Source organism: Erinaceus europaeus, chromosome 2 (genome assembly GCF_950295315.1).
Source record: "Erinaceus europaeus chromosome 2, mEriEur2.1, whole genome shotgun sequence".
NCBI lineage: Eukaryota > Metazoa > Chordata > Mammalia > Eulipotyphla > Erinaceidae > Erinaceus > Erinaceus europaeus.
In genome coordinates, this window is record NC_080163.1 from 135,807,531 (window position 1) to 135,819,873 (window position 12,343).

At 44.1% G+C, this 12,343-nt stretch overlaps 1 protein-coding gene across 4 annotated transcripts in view; it reads right to left on the bottom strand.

Annotated features, from left to right (window-relative positions):
• ZFHX3 (zinc finger homeobox 3) overlaps positions 1-12,343 on the bottom strand; it is a 309,679-nt gene that overhangs the window by 103,494 nt on the left and 193,842 nt on the right. For all 4 annotated transcript variants that reach the window (XM_060185225.1, XM_060185227.1, XM_060185224.1 and 1 more), the window contains one exon: positions 11,169-11,400. In XM_060185225.1, the coding sequence (XP_060041208.1) occupies positions 11,169-11,400 (232 nt within the window). The remainder of the gene's footprint in view (positions 1-11,168; positions 11,401-12,343) is intronic.

A 12,343-nucleotide genomic window follows, 5' to 3' on the forward strand; every position in this document is an offset into this window, starting at 1 on the left:
AGAAAAAAACCTTTGAGCTATTTCTGCAAGCAAAAATATGCTGGAGAGGTTGTGGGGACATAGGAGCCCTCCTGCACTGCTGATAGGAATGTCAATTGGTCCAACCCCTGTGAAGAGCAGTCTGGAGAACTCTCAGAAGGCTAGAAGTGGACCTACCCTATGACCCTGCAATTTCTCTCCTGGGGATATATCCTAGGGAACCCAACACACCCATCCAAAAGGATCTGTGCACACCTATGTTCATAGCAGCACAATTTGTAATAGCCAACACCCGGAAATAACCCAGGAGTCCAACAACAGATGAGTGTCTGAGTAAGTTGTGGTATATATACACAGTGGAATACTACTCAGTTATCAAAAATGGTGATTTCACCTTCTCCACCCCACCTTGGGTGGAGCTTGAAGAAATCATGTTAAGTGAGATAAGTCAGAAAGAAAAGGGTGAATATGGGATGCTTCACTCATATGCAGCAGTTGAAATACAAGATCAGAAGGGAAAACACTAAGCAGAACTTGAACTGGAGTTAGTGTATTGCACCAAAGTAAGAGACTGGGGGTGGGGGGAGTTCAGGTTCTGGAACATAATGGCAGAGGAGGACCTAGTGGGGGTTGTATTGTTACGTAGAAATGTTATATATGTACAAACTATTATATCTGACTATAAACCGTGAATCCCCCCAATAAAAAAAAGATGCATGCTGGGGCTGGAGGTGCTGCACCTGGTTGAGCACACATGTTACAATGAGCAAGAACCCAAGTGTGAGCCCCTGGTCTCCACCTATGGGAGAAAGCTTCACGAGTAGTGAAGGAGTGTTACAGTTGTCTTTCTGTCTCTCTCCCGCTCATCTATTTCCCTCTCAATTTCTGGCTGTCTCTATCCAATAAATAAATAAAGATAATAAAAAAATAGTTAAAAAAAAAAAGGAAAAAAAAAGAAGAAAGAAAGAAAGAGAAAATGCATGCTCTAGTTTCTTCCCTAACGAGGTCAGGAACAAGTTTATTAAAGGATGTAAGTAGCCTGAGAAATGGATTCTTTGAACATTCCTAAATGCAAGACAAGTATAAATCACTGATTCTCCTGAAAAGCATATTTGGAGAACAAAGTGGGTGTTGAGACACTGACTGAGACCAGGAGTTCATATGCACAAAGGGAGACACAGATAATATTCCTGCTAAGTTGTTATCACAGGGTTCCACTCCTCAAATGAATCTATAGCCAACCAGCCAGTCATGTTTACCTTAGGGTCAAGTTTCAAATGTCAAGTTCTTTGGATATGTCTTTCAAATGTGACTATGGATAAAGATTTCACTGAAATAACGTATGATGTGGGGGGACATTCTCTGGGGGAGCTCCACTGTTTCTGGGCTCTCTGGAATGTTCATATGCTTAAATGGGGGAGCTTAAAACATATACTCTCACTCTAACTGCAGTAGCTACCAACAGATACCTTTTTCCTTTTCTTTCATTCTGACACTTGGTACCACTCTTCCCAGAAATGGCCAAAATGTTGTCGCCCTCAGTGGGCAGTGCTAGCTGGCTGAGGACACACACTGCCACCTACCCGAACCATCACCCAGCTCAAGGCACTGCATGATAGATCCCAGGGCAAAACAAGAATAACTGGCCTGGTAATGTATACACAGCCCTTGCCATGTATAGTCCTATCCATAGGGCAATGGAGGCTTTATTTCTATACCCTGAAATAAGACAGCATCACAAGGGTAGGGTAGCTTTGATCACCGTATAAAAATAAAGCAACTAGTGATGAGTGGCTTTAGAATACGAATGAATTAGTAAGAGCCACTGCAATTCAGGGTACTGCAGTCAAAGCTCACACAGTTTTTCAAAGGTTCAGTGCTTTGGTGCTGATGCTTGACTCTTCCTGGAGAAGACAGAGAGAAAAAGAAGAGATTAGGAAGATGGTGGTGGACTCTGGACTCTTTGATATCTGACCCAAGCAACTATCCCAGTGATGTCACATCCTCTCTGGAGGAAACCTTCCATCAGGCAGCAGTGAGAACTCTCTGCACATGTCCACCTTCCAACAGACCAGATCATTAGCATATATTGCAGAAAGCAAGCAGAAAAGTTTAATTGCCCTTAATTACCCAATTCAAGAAGGCTCCTAGATAATGGCTCTCAGATTCCTTGCCTGGTATCGACATAATTTCCCTGACTCTGGCTTCATTATATCGCTAACTTAGAAGTCATAGCCTCTCCAAGATGCCTTTCCTGAACAGAAGCTGAAGTCCCAGGGAAAGCTAGATCATCACTACAAAGGGTTCTTGTGTGAAGAATCAGAAACTCGGCTTCCACACTGGCCTGGTGTGTGTGCATGTGTGTCTGCATGCATGTGCTGGGGTGGGGGGAGAAGGAGACACCAGCATATACTTAGAGGAAGGACTAAGACAAGGAATATGTAATCAGAAGCCATCACAATTACAAATGTAAATGAACAGGCAATTGGCGCTGACCTTTGTAGATTGTTAGAGGACTAATTAAGGCAAATCAGGAACTCTGTTCCAACAGAAAAACAAGATAGTATCTACCCCAAGAACTACTTCCCAGTCCTCTTCACGTAGATGTGAAATGCAAGAGAATCAGACAGTAATCAAAAAATATATGCTTTAGACTGGCAAGAAGTCCATGAGCCAATGTTTACTTCTTAAAATCAGTGATTTTGCTAATGTCTCTCTATCAATAAGTACCACCAATATTTGAGTTTTTGCTCTGTGCCTGACATTTCATTTGATACATATATAAAGATACCATAGTGAGCCAGACATGCCAATTACCAAATCTTTGCTTAGAATGGTTATCTTAAAAGCCTTAAGAAAAATACTTTTTAAAAAATCTAGCTACACAGGACTCCAAAAACTCCATTTTTCATTTAACATATTCTTTTTTCATGTCAATACATAATGATCTCTATCCTGGCATTGTAAAACATCTGTCTAAAAAGCACACTGAAATTTACAATCCTTGTCCAAATAGTCCTTCATCAGAGAATGTATTTAAAACAGTTAGTCATATTTTCTCCATTTCTCCATAAGTGCTTAAAATTTCAGCCATTCCAATTTGCTTTGATGCATTTTCACATTTAACTTTTCTAGTAAGGCGTCTTCTCTCTGTATGCTGTCCTCAAACCCTTTTGACAAGACACACAGCCAAAGGGAAAAACGAAAGAGTAGAGCCCTTTGGCTTTACAAAAACAATGTTATGGAATTACAGCAACTGGCCACAGTGTATTTAAGTGCTATGAGAAAAATTACATACAATTTAGCTATTTCCCCCAAAAAAGATGCACTTCATATTTTGAGGGTAGCTTTAGACCAATTTTGAAAAAATAAATAAATAAAAATATAGCCAAATAAGAACACTGAAAACAGTACATTTCCTTATTCTCTTAAGCTGTGGGAGTTAAGTGTAGCTCCCTGAAATTTGTCTCCAAGAAAGAAAAACATCCATCAAGTGAATCCAACATTTCAGTAAAGGTTGTCACCAAACCACATCACCACTTAGCAAGCTGCTTCTGCCTCCCTGATCCCAGGAATTCACTACCTTTCAAGCCACAGATGTGCCAGTGAGGGGGAATGCCATCTTCTGCTTCAAGGAAAATAGCCTCACAAACCCTGAACACTCGTTCCTTCCATAAACTGAGTCATCGTCTGATTACCTCGAAGGCCTGGCTGGTTGTATTTACCAGGGAATCCACACTCAGAGCTGAGAGAAGACGTCGGCAATGCCCCCAGCTCCTAAGAAGCCTTGTGCGTAGTAAAGAGTCATTAAATTACATCTGTGTAACGTTTGCAGATCCTTTGTCTACATGAAAGAAAAAGTAGTTAAGGCAAGGGTCAGAGAGAAAATAGGAGGACAAGGAGGAAGAGAAGGGGGAGGCAGGCTGATGGCAGAAACACAAAGGGCTTCTTGTCTTCTCAAAGCCGAGGGCACTGATTAGAGTGAAATTAACTACAGTTTCACCCAGGAGCCAGAAATGCCTTTTTAATAAGCAAACAGGGAAGCTGATCCTACACATGACCCACCTATGAGAGCTCTCCATCTATCAAGAGCTTTTGGTCAACTAAGGGGAAGCACACAGCCAATGCCAAAGTAATGCAGTGTGTCAAGCAAGGATGATGGGTGTCTTTTCTCTCTGTGTCTCTCTCTCTTTCTGTGTCTCTGTCTCTGTCTTTGTCTCCCCTCCCCTTCTTCCCTCCCCCTCCACCCACAATGCCAAGAGACTTTTTGGTCGGGCCAAAAATACATTCCAAGCCAACAATTAAAAGACCAAATCTGGATTTAAAAAAAAAATGTTGGGTGGGAAGAAAAAAAATCTACCCAGTTAGGTTACTTTCTTTTCTCTAATATGTATTTCTGTATTTCTGAGCCAGTTTTTAAATGGGAGGGTCCTCACTCTCTCCTCACAAAAATATAAATACATTTTAAAAGGAGGGGGCTGGGGAGATAGCTCATTGCCTAAGAGCACAGAATTCACATGACTGAACGCCCAGGTCACATTCTTGTCTCCTCTGTATGAAAGAGCATAATGGATCTTTGGTCCTCTCTCTCTCTCTCTCTCTCTCTCTCTCTCTCTGGTAAAAATAAGTATTCTTTTTAAAAGAGTTGTAATGAGGGAATAGGTGGTGGCACACCTGGTTAAGTACATACATTACCATGCTCAAGAAGACCCAGGTTCAAACTTGTGCTCCCTACCTGCAGGAGGGATGCTTCACGAGCAAGTGGTGAAGAAGGTCTGCAGGCATCTGTCTTTCTCCCTACTATCCTCCAATCCCATCTTAATTTCTCTCTGTTCTAACAAATAAAGTAGGAAGGAAGGAAAGAAGGGATGGAGGGAGGGAGGGAGGGAGGGAGGAAAGAAGGAAGGAAGGAAGGAAGGAAGGAAGGAAGGAAGGAAGGAAGGAAGGAAGGAAAAAGAAAAAATAGAGAAAGGCTGCCAGAAGCAGTTGATTCCTAGTGCTGGCACAGAATCCCAGCAATAACACTAGTGAAAAAAATTGTAATGGAAAGGTCAACTTTGTGTATGTTGTGTTGGTGGTAACCACAAAGACTGTAACCCTCAGTCAAAGATAATGTGACACAAGACTCATCCAGCCTAGTGATATAGGCAAAGCTTGACCACAAGCAGGACCACACAGGGGATGGTGGCCCAGTTATTAACACATCACTGACAGTCAAGATTTGTCCTTTTGAGGTGGGGCAGGACCTGGATGTCTGGTCATGAGTCTTCTCTTGAGGGGTTACACAGCCAGCAGCGGGTGTAAATCCTGGCCACTGCCACTGTGTGCTGAAGGGCAGAGGAGAACATTGCAACTAATTTTCTCCTTTCTCCCTCTCTTATTTGCAGATCTAGGGAGCACTAGAGCTTCCCCTGGTGGCATGGCACTCCCATGTGGTAACAGGACTTGAACCCAGGCCATGTGCATAACAAGGAACTCACTCTGTTATGATTTCTTCTACCTGGATTCTTTTCTCCATATCAATCTGTTAATGGGATCTGACAGGCTATGGGGTGAATCTGACTGAATGCAAAAGATTCTGACTTACATTAACAATTAAAATGGGGGGGGCAGACAGTAGTGCACCAGCTTAAGCCCCCAGCTCCCCACCTGCAGGAGGGGGTCGCTTCACAAGCGGTGAGGCTGGTCTGCAGGTGTCTACTTTTCTCTCCCCCTCTCTACCTTCCTCTCCCCCCTCAACTTCTCTCTGTCCTACCAAAAAAAAAAAAAAAAATTGAAAAAATAGCCACATGAGCAGTGGATTCGAGTTGTAGGCACCAAGCCCCAGCAGTAACCCTGAAAGCAAAATTGAAAACAATAACAACAAAAAAAAAAAATCTGAAGAGATTATATGTTCATCAACCACAGGAAGGAAACCATTCTAGATTTCACTCCATCAGCCTCAACAAGACCACACTGGTATGGGCTGAGGGTGACAGGAAGCTAAGTTGTGAGGACTTGAGCTCAGGAAAGCACAGAAGTGATATCTGAATGCTCTAAGTTAAAACAACAGTGTGTACATGGGTGCACAAGAGAGGAGGAAAGAAAAGGAGAGATAAAAACATCATGTACCAAGATGAAAAAACACCAATATGAAGAACAGTAGACAGCACAACTAGGAATAGACAGCTGAGAGTCACAGCAGGCAAGCCTCCCAAAAGTTGGAACTCCATCATGCTACAAGACTGGCTTTTCCAACTGAAGACTAATGTCCTGATTCTTGTGTTGGAAAGGGGGAAATCTTAATCACATCTGTGTTTACAACATTTGAAGCTGATGACCTTTACTGTCTTAATTCCACAAGTTCACAATGTCCCTTGAAGAGTGAAGATATTCTTCAATAAAATTTTATGAGCTAATCCCTGGAAGGAAGGGGGCAGGGTGGAGTGGAGAATATATATGAAGATGAGCTTTCTTAAAGGGGCTTCTAAAGCAGTGCCAAGTTATGCTGATGTCAACAGGGATATAACCTAATAACTGGAGTGATTTTTCCCTTTTGTCATTGGTAAAGAGTCGTATGAACTTAGCCAGAGTGTCTGAGTGGGAGGGGGGGCAGAATGGGGAGGCAGGCGGGTGGAAAGCAAAAACATGTCTGCCGGCCAAGCCAAAGACAATACTAAAGGATTTTGAAGCACAGAAAGGAAGTCTATCATCTAGACTGAAGTTGCTCATACACTTCAACAGGGGGAGAAAAAAAAATCTAATACGCATTAAATGAGAGAAACCCAGAAGGCAATGGTGTAAGAAAGCAATTCCAGAGCAAACTGCATAAATAGAGGAGTATTACATGATAAAACAGGGGACTGTTTGTTCCGGCCCATAGATCCCGGGTGAAATGGCAGCTGTACACTATTTAGTTTGGGGCACCTCATTAATAAAAAGGGAATTCTGAGCAGAGTGAAAGAAAGAATTGAGGGGCAAAAGGGATCAACTCTTAAGGGAAGATTGAAACAATGACATATGCACAGCTATAAAAGAAATAAAACGAATGGGGGGGGGTAGTCCCTGAAATAAACAGATCTGCATACACTGGTAGAAGAAGGAGAATCCTACGTCATGACTCAATGGTAGTGGGGGATGGCAGGACCAGAGGCCCTGTTGGGAACAGGGACCCCCAACTCCCCTGTCAGATGACTCAATCAGTGGCCTCAGCTTTGGGGCACTGACTTGTCTGTGGGTGCAGAGACCTATTCTTTTCTCCCAAGGCCACTCACAGCAGTAGGATAGTAAGACCAAATGCCCCAGAGATCAAGACATTTGAACTCTAACCTGAAGAGGCATTTAAGGATAGTTTTGCAGTGACCTGGGAAGTGACAACAAAATTTATCCTGGAACCCAATAGTATTTCCCTAAAGAAACAATTCTCAGTGACTGTCAAGAGGACTGACTGTCAAGAGGACTGGGATACAAAACCTTAACTTCCCCAGCAGGAAGAAGACCTCCTCAAATTTGGATCTTTCCTGTCATTTGGGAATGCAACTTCAATTATTTGAGGGAGGGGGATTTTTTTGTTGTTGTTCATTTGTATGAGATTTTTCATTTTGATGGAAAATCTGCCCAGAGTTGCAGATGGGTGAGAGGTAGCTCACCCAGTAAGGACATCTGACCAAAGTTATAAGCAAGCAACAGAAAGAAGTTGGTGGGCTGGGAGGGGTAGCTGCAGGAGGAAAGGAAGCTGACAGAACAAGTGATACAGCAGAGGCCCCAGAGACAAGGAAATGTCTACTCTGGCAGAGGGTTAGCCATGAATTAATCATAGGTACCTTGAAAACCAGGGAAAACAAAAAGTTGTACAAGAAGGTAAATGAAATTATAAAACTCTACATGCCTCAGCTGTGATTAATATTTATAGAGTTAGAATAATGAAAACACTGAATATTAATATAACCCCAAATTATTATTTAATCATAATGGAACTGGAAGGAGAAAAGACTGAGTGTGTGTGGTGGGGAAAGAGACTGGGCAGTGTGGTGGAGGTACAAGCGTGTTGTGAGGGGTATGGGGAGTATGTGTGTGTCTATGGTGGGTACATGAACATGTCTGTGGGGGGTGACTGTGTACAGTGTAGGGCACCTGTGTGTAATGTTTCTGAGTTTGTTGGTGTTGTATCTATGTGTGCACACATGTATGTGAGTGTGCATAGATTATGGGGTGCTTGTGTGATGTCTGAGTGAGTGTGCTGGTTCACATAATAGCACGCTAGTGAAATCCACATTTTTTAGAGTGAACAAAATGAAAAGATAAATATCCAAAACCTTTTTTAAAAAAAAAATCAAGAAATAGTAGTAGAAACAAGAAGAATGAGGACAGGGGCTGGGTGGTGGTGCACTGAGTAGAGCACAAGTGTTACAATGCACAAGGAGCCAGGTTCAAGCCCCTAACCCCCAACTGCAGGGAGTAAGCTTCAGGAGTGGTAGAGTAATGCTGCAGGTCTCTCTCTTTTTTGCTCCCTCTCTGTCTCCCCTCCTTCCCTTCCAATTGATCAGTTTCTACCAAAGCAGGGGTAAGGGAGACAGAGAAAGTCACCAGGCATGGTAGATGTATGCTCATCATGCAAATAACAAGCCCCAGTGATAACATTGGTGGCAAGAAAAATAAAGAAATAAATATTTAGAAGAAGAAGAAGAAGAAGAAGAAGAAGAAGAAGAAGAAGAAGTAGTAGTAGTGGTGGAAGGAGCAGCAGCAGCAGCAGCAGCAGCGGCAGCAGCAACAGCATGGGAACAAGCAACAAAAGAAAAACCAAGAGTTGGGTGAGGATAGGTAGCATAATGGTTATGCAAAGAGACTGTCATGCCTGAGGTTCCGAAGTCCCAGGTTCAATCCCCAACACCACCATAAACCAGAGCTGAGCAGTGCTCTTGTACACAAAAATAAATAAAATATTTTAAAAAACAGAAGTTATAAAAAAAAAAAAAGAAAAACCAAGAGTTGAGAGTTATACTCTAGAGAATGGTATTTTTCATAGTAAGGTTGATATAACACTTAATTTTTACTCTAAAAAACTATAAAAATGTGAAAATGGGGATCTGGGTGGTAGCACAGCAGGTTAAGTGCATATGGCATGAAGCAAAAGGACCCTACTAACTCCCCACCTGCAGAGGGGTTGCTTCACGGGTACAGGTGTGCAGGTGTCTTTTTAAAATTTTTATTTATTTATTTATTATTGAATAGAGATAGAGAGAAACTGAGAAAGGGGGGAGGTAGAAAGGGGGAGAGACAGAGAGACACCTGCAGCCCAGCTTCACCACTCATGAAGCTTCTCCCCTGCAAGTGGGGACCAGGGGCTTGAACCTGGGTCCTTGTGCACTATAATGTGTACACTTAACCAGGTGCACCACCACCTCTGTTTCCCCCTCCTCTCTCGATTTCTCTCTGTCCTATCAAACAACAGCAGCAGCAGTGGCAACAACAATAACAAGGGCAACAAAATGGGAAAAATCCACTCCAGGAGCAGTGGATTGGTGGTGCAGGCACTGAGGGCCAGCAATAACCTCGGAGACAAATAAATAAATGTGAAAATGGTTAACATTAAAGTTTCCTCTAGTTCCAGAACTAGTGGCGACTATAGGATATAGAGCGCTGAAGAGTCGCCAAGTGTTCAGCTTGGCCAGGTCATTCCACAACATATGGTCCAGGGACACAGGTCAGTGGTGGGGCTAGGGACTTGCATGTTGAGGTCCCAGAGTTAAAATTACTCCCATGTCTCTCTATCTCTCTCCCTCAAAGTAGTTAACAACGACCATAAAAAAATGACAAAAATAAATAAAAGAAGGGAAAAAAATGTCTGGGTGGGAGAGCTATGAGCTTAGCATCCCTGAAGTGACATTCATAAGAAACCCCAGAAGCTGCCTGAAAACCATTTGGCAAATGCTTCAAGAGGCTTGGAGTCCAGGGTCAGAGCAGACATGTGGCTAAAAGCTATTTTATTATGTTTTGTTTGGGTGCTGGGGCATCATATGATGTGCAAAGCAAGCACTCTACTACTGAGCTGCATCCCAGGCTCCCATTTTTTTAAATTTTTTTATCTTTATTATTTATTTTGAATAGAGACAGAGAGAAATTGTAAGGGAAGGGGGAAATAGAGTGGGAGAGAGAGAACTGCAGACCTACAGCCCTGCTTCACCACTTGTGAAGCTTTCCTTTTGCAGGTGGGGACTGTCGGGTTGCATCGCGGGGGAGAGAGAAGAGACCCCCGGGAGTGGAGTTCAATCGGACTTGAACCCAGATCCTTGTGCACTATATTGTGTGCGCTTAATCAGGTGTGCCACCACCTGCCCCCCCCCCCACTTTCTTATTATTGTTAAGGAGAGGGCAGTTCTACTGAGTGAGACTCCATAGGAATAAGAGTCTGACAGAAGAGAATGAGAGGACCATGAAAAGGTGGGGGGGGGGGGGGGGGACACGAGATGACAGGATGGAAAGAGAAAGGAGGTGAGTTGCCTCTGGACAGTTTCAAGGCAGGCAGGCAGCAGGCAGCCAGGAATAGCAAAAGTCATTCTTATTAAATTAAAATGTAGATAGCAAGAAGTTGTTTTCCAAAGTCCCTTCTTAAAGATCAGAAGACCAGAGGCCCCAAAACTGCCTGTTCTTAGCCCTGAGAGCAGGATATAATGTAGCATTGACTTTATGCTGCTCTGAAGCCACAGCATGAAACAGAAGAGACGGGGAGGAACATGGAGTTACAAGACAAAACCTTTCCTGCGGGCCTACTGGGCAGTGGCTGGTGGTGCCTAAAGATTGTTAACCAGAAATGATGGCAGCCCGGGAGATGGCTCATAACCAATGGAACACCCCCCCCCCCTCATGCCTGAGGTGATGGCTGGCAGTGTATGAAAGCACCTGGAGCAATAGTAAAGAGAACTCCATGGATGATGGAGTATTTCGGTGTTCCCCTCCTCCCTCTCAGACTCTCCTCCTAAGTATATGGAATAAAAAGATTGAGCCATGGAAACCACTCAGTTGGGTCACTCATATGGAAGACTCTCAGTTCAACCTTAGTGTATTATTAGGGGGGAAAAAAATTAAAGGTTAACACCACATGTGTTATCCCTTCTGGAACACACCACCCACCACCTGCAAGGTCAGTGACAAGACACCAGGACCAGCTGCCCCCACCCCTCCTGGTCTCCTGGGCCCTCTGGCCTGCTCACCCGGCTCCGTGGAAGGGCACCTGCGGATGGTGAAGATCTGCCCCAGGTCCTCATCCTCCTCTGGCAGGCCCTTCTGCAGCCGCTGCAGCTTGCGCAGGCTCTCACTGCGCTGGTGCTTCATGGAGCGCACATGCTGGATGAGGTTCAGCTTGGCCTTAGTGGAGTAGTTACAAAGGACACAGTGGTAGTAACAGCTCTCGCCCTCCACGCTGCTCTCGTGCTGCTGCAAGTGCTACAGGGAACAAACAGGGACAGGGCTCAGGTGAGTGACTCACACCCAGTGCTGCCAGGAAACCACCCACTTGGGTTGCTACCTCATGATGAGATGCCCCCAGAAGGTTGTGCTGTGTCCCCATGGGCCTCGTTCTAGCAGTTCTTGAAGACAAGCAACGGCCGACCCTCATTCCCATCTCCCTCTGACATCGCTTCCTCTATGGTCTTCAGATCACAGCACCTCCCTGAGAAACTTGACTCTCCAGGCACAGTATGTACAGTTTCCTCCTTTCCCTCTCCAAAGTGCCCTGTGTTGTTCAGAAAGGAAGTTGGCAAACTAGGGCCTGGAGGCCAAGTTCAACCTGCAGTCTTGAGTTTGGCCAGTTAGGTTTTCCTGAGACAGGTCCATTACTTTGTGTATGATCTGTGGCTGCTTTCAAATCACACAGCCTAGATAGCCTACAAAGCCTAAAACATTACTCTCTGGCCTTTCACAGGAAAAGTAAGACAATCCCTGCTTAGAGTGTGATCTAAGTGGTCACTCAATCTGTACACAACTCTCAGATATTAAACACAGGGCCAAAGCAGCACAGGAGAGATAACCCAAACTTTTTTTTTTTTGCCTCCAGGGTTATCACTGGGGATTGGTGCCTACACTACGAATCCACTGCTCCTGGAGGCCACTTTCCCCATTTTGTTGCCCTTGTTGTAGTCATTAATTGTTATTATAGCTGTTGTTGTTGGATAGGACAGAGAGAAATGGAGAGAGGAGGGGAAGGCAGAGAGGGGTTGAGAAACACAGACACCTGCAGACCTGTTTTACTGGTTGTGAAGAGACTCCCCTGCAGGTGGGGAGCCAGGGGCTCAAACCAGGATCCTTATGCCAGCCCTTGTGCTTTGCTCCATGTGCACTTAACCTACTGTGTTACTAACTAGCCCCCAACCCAAACGTTTATATGTAG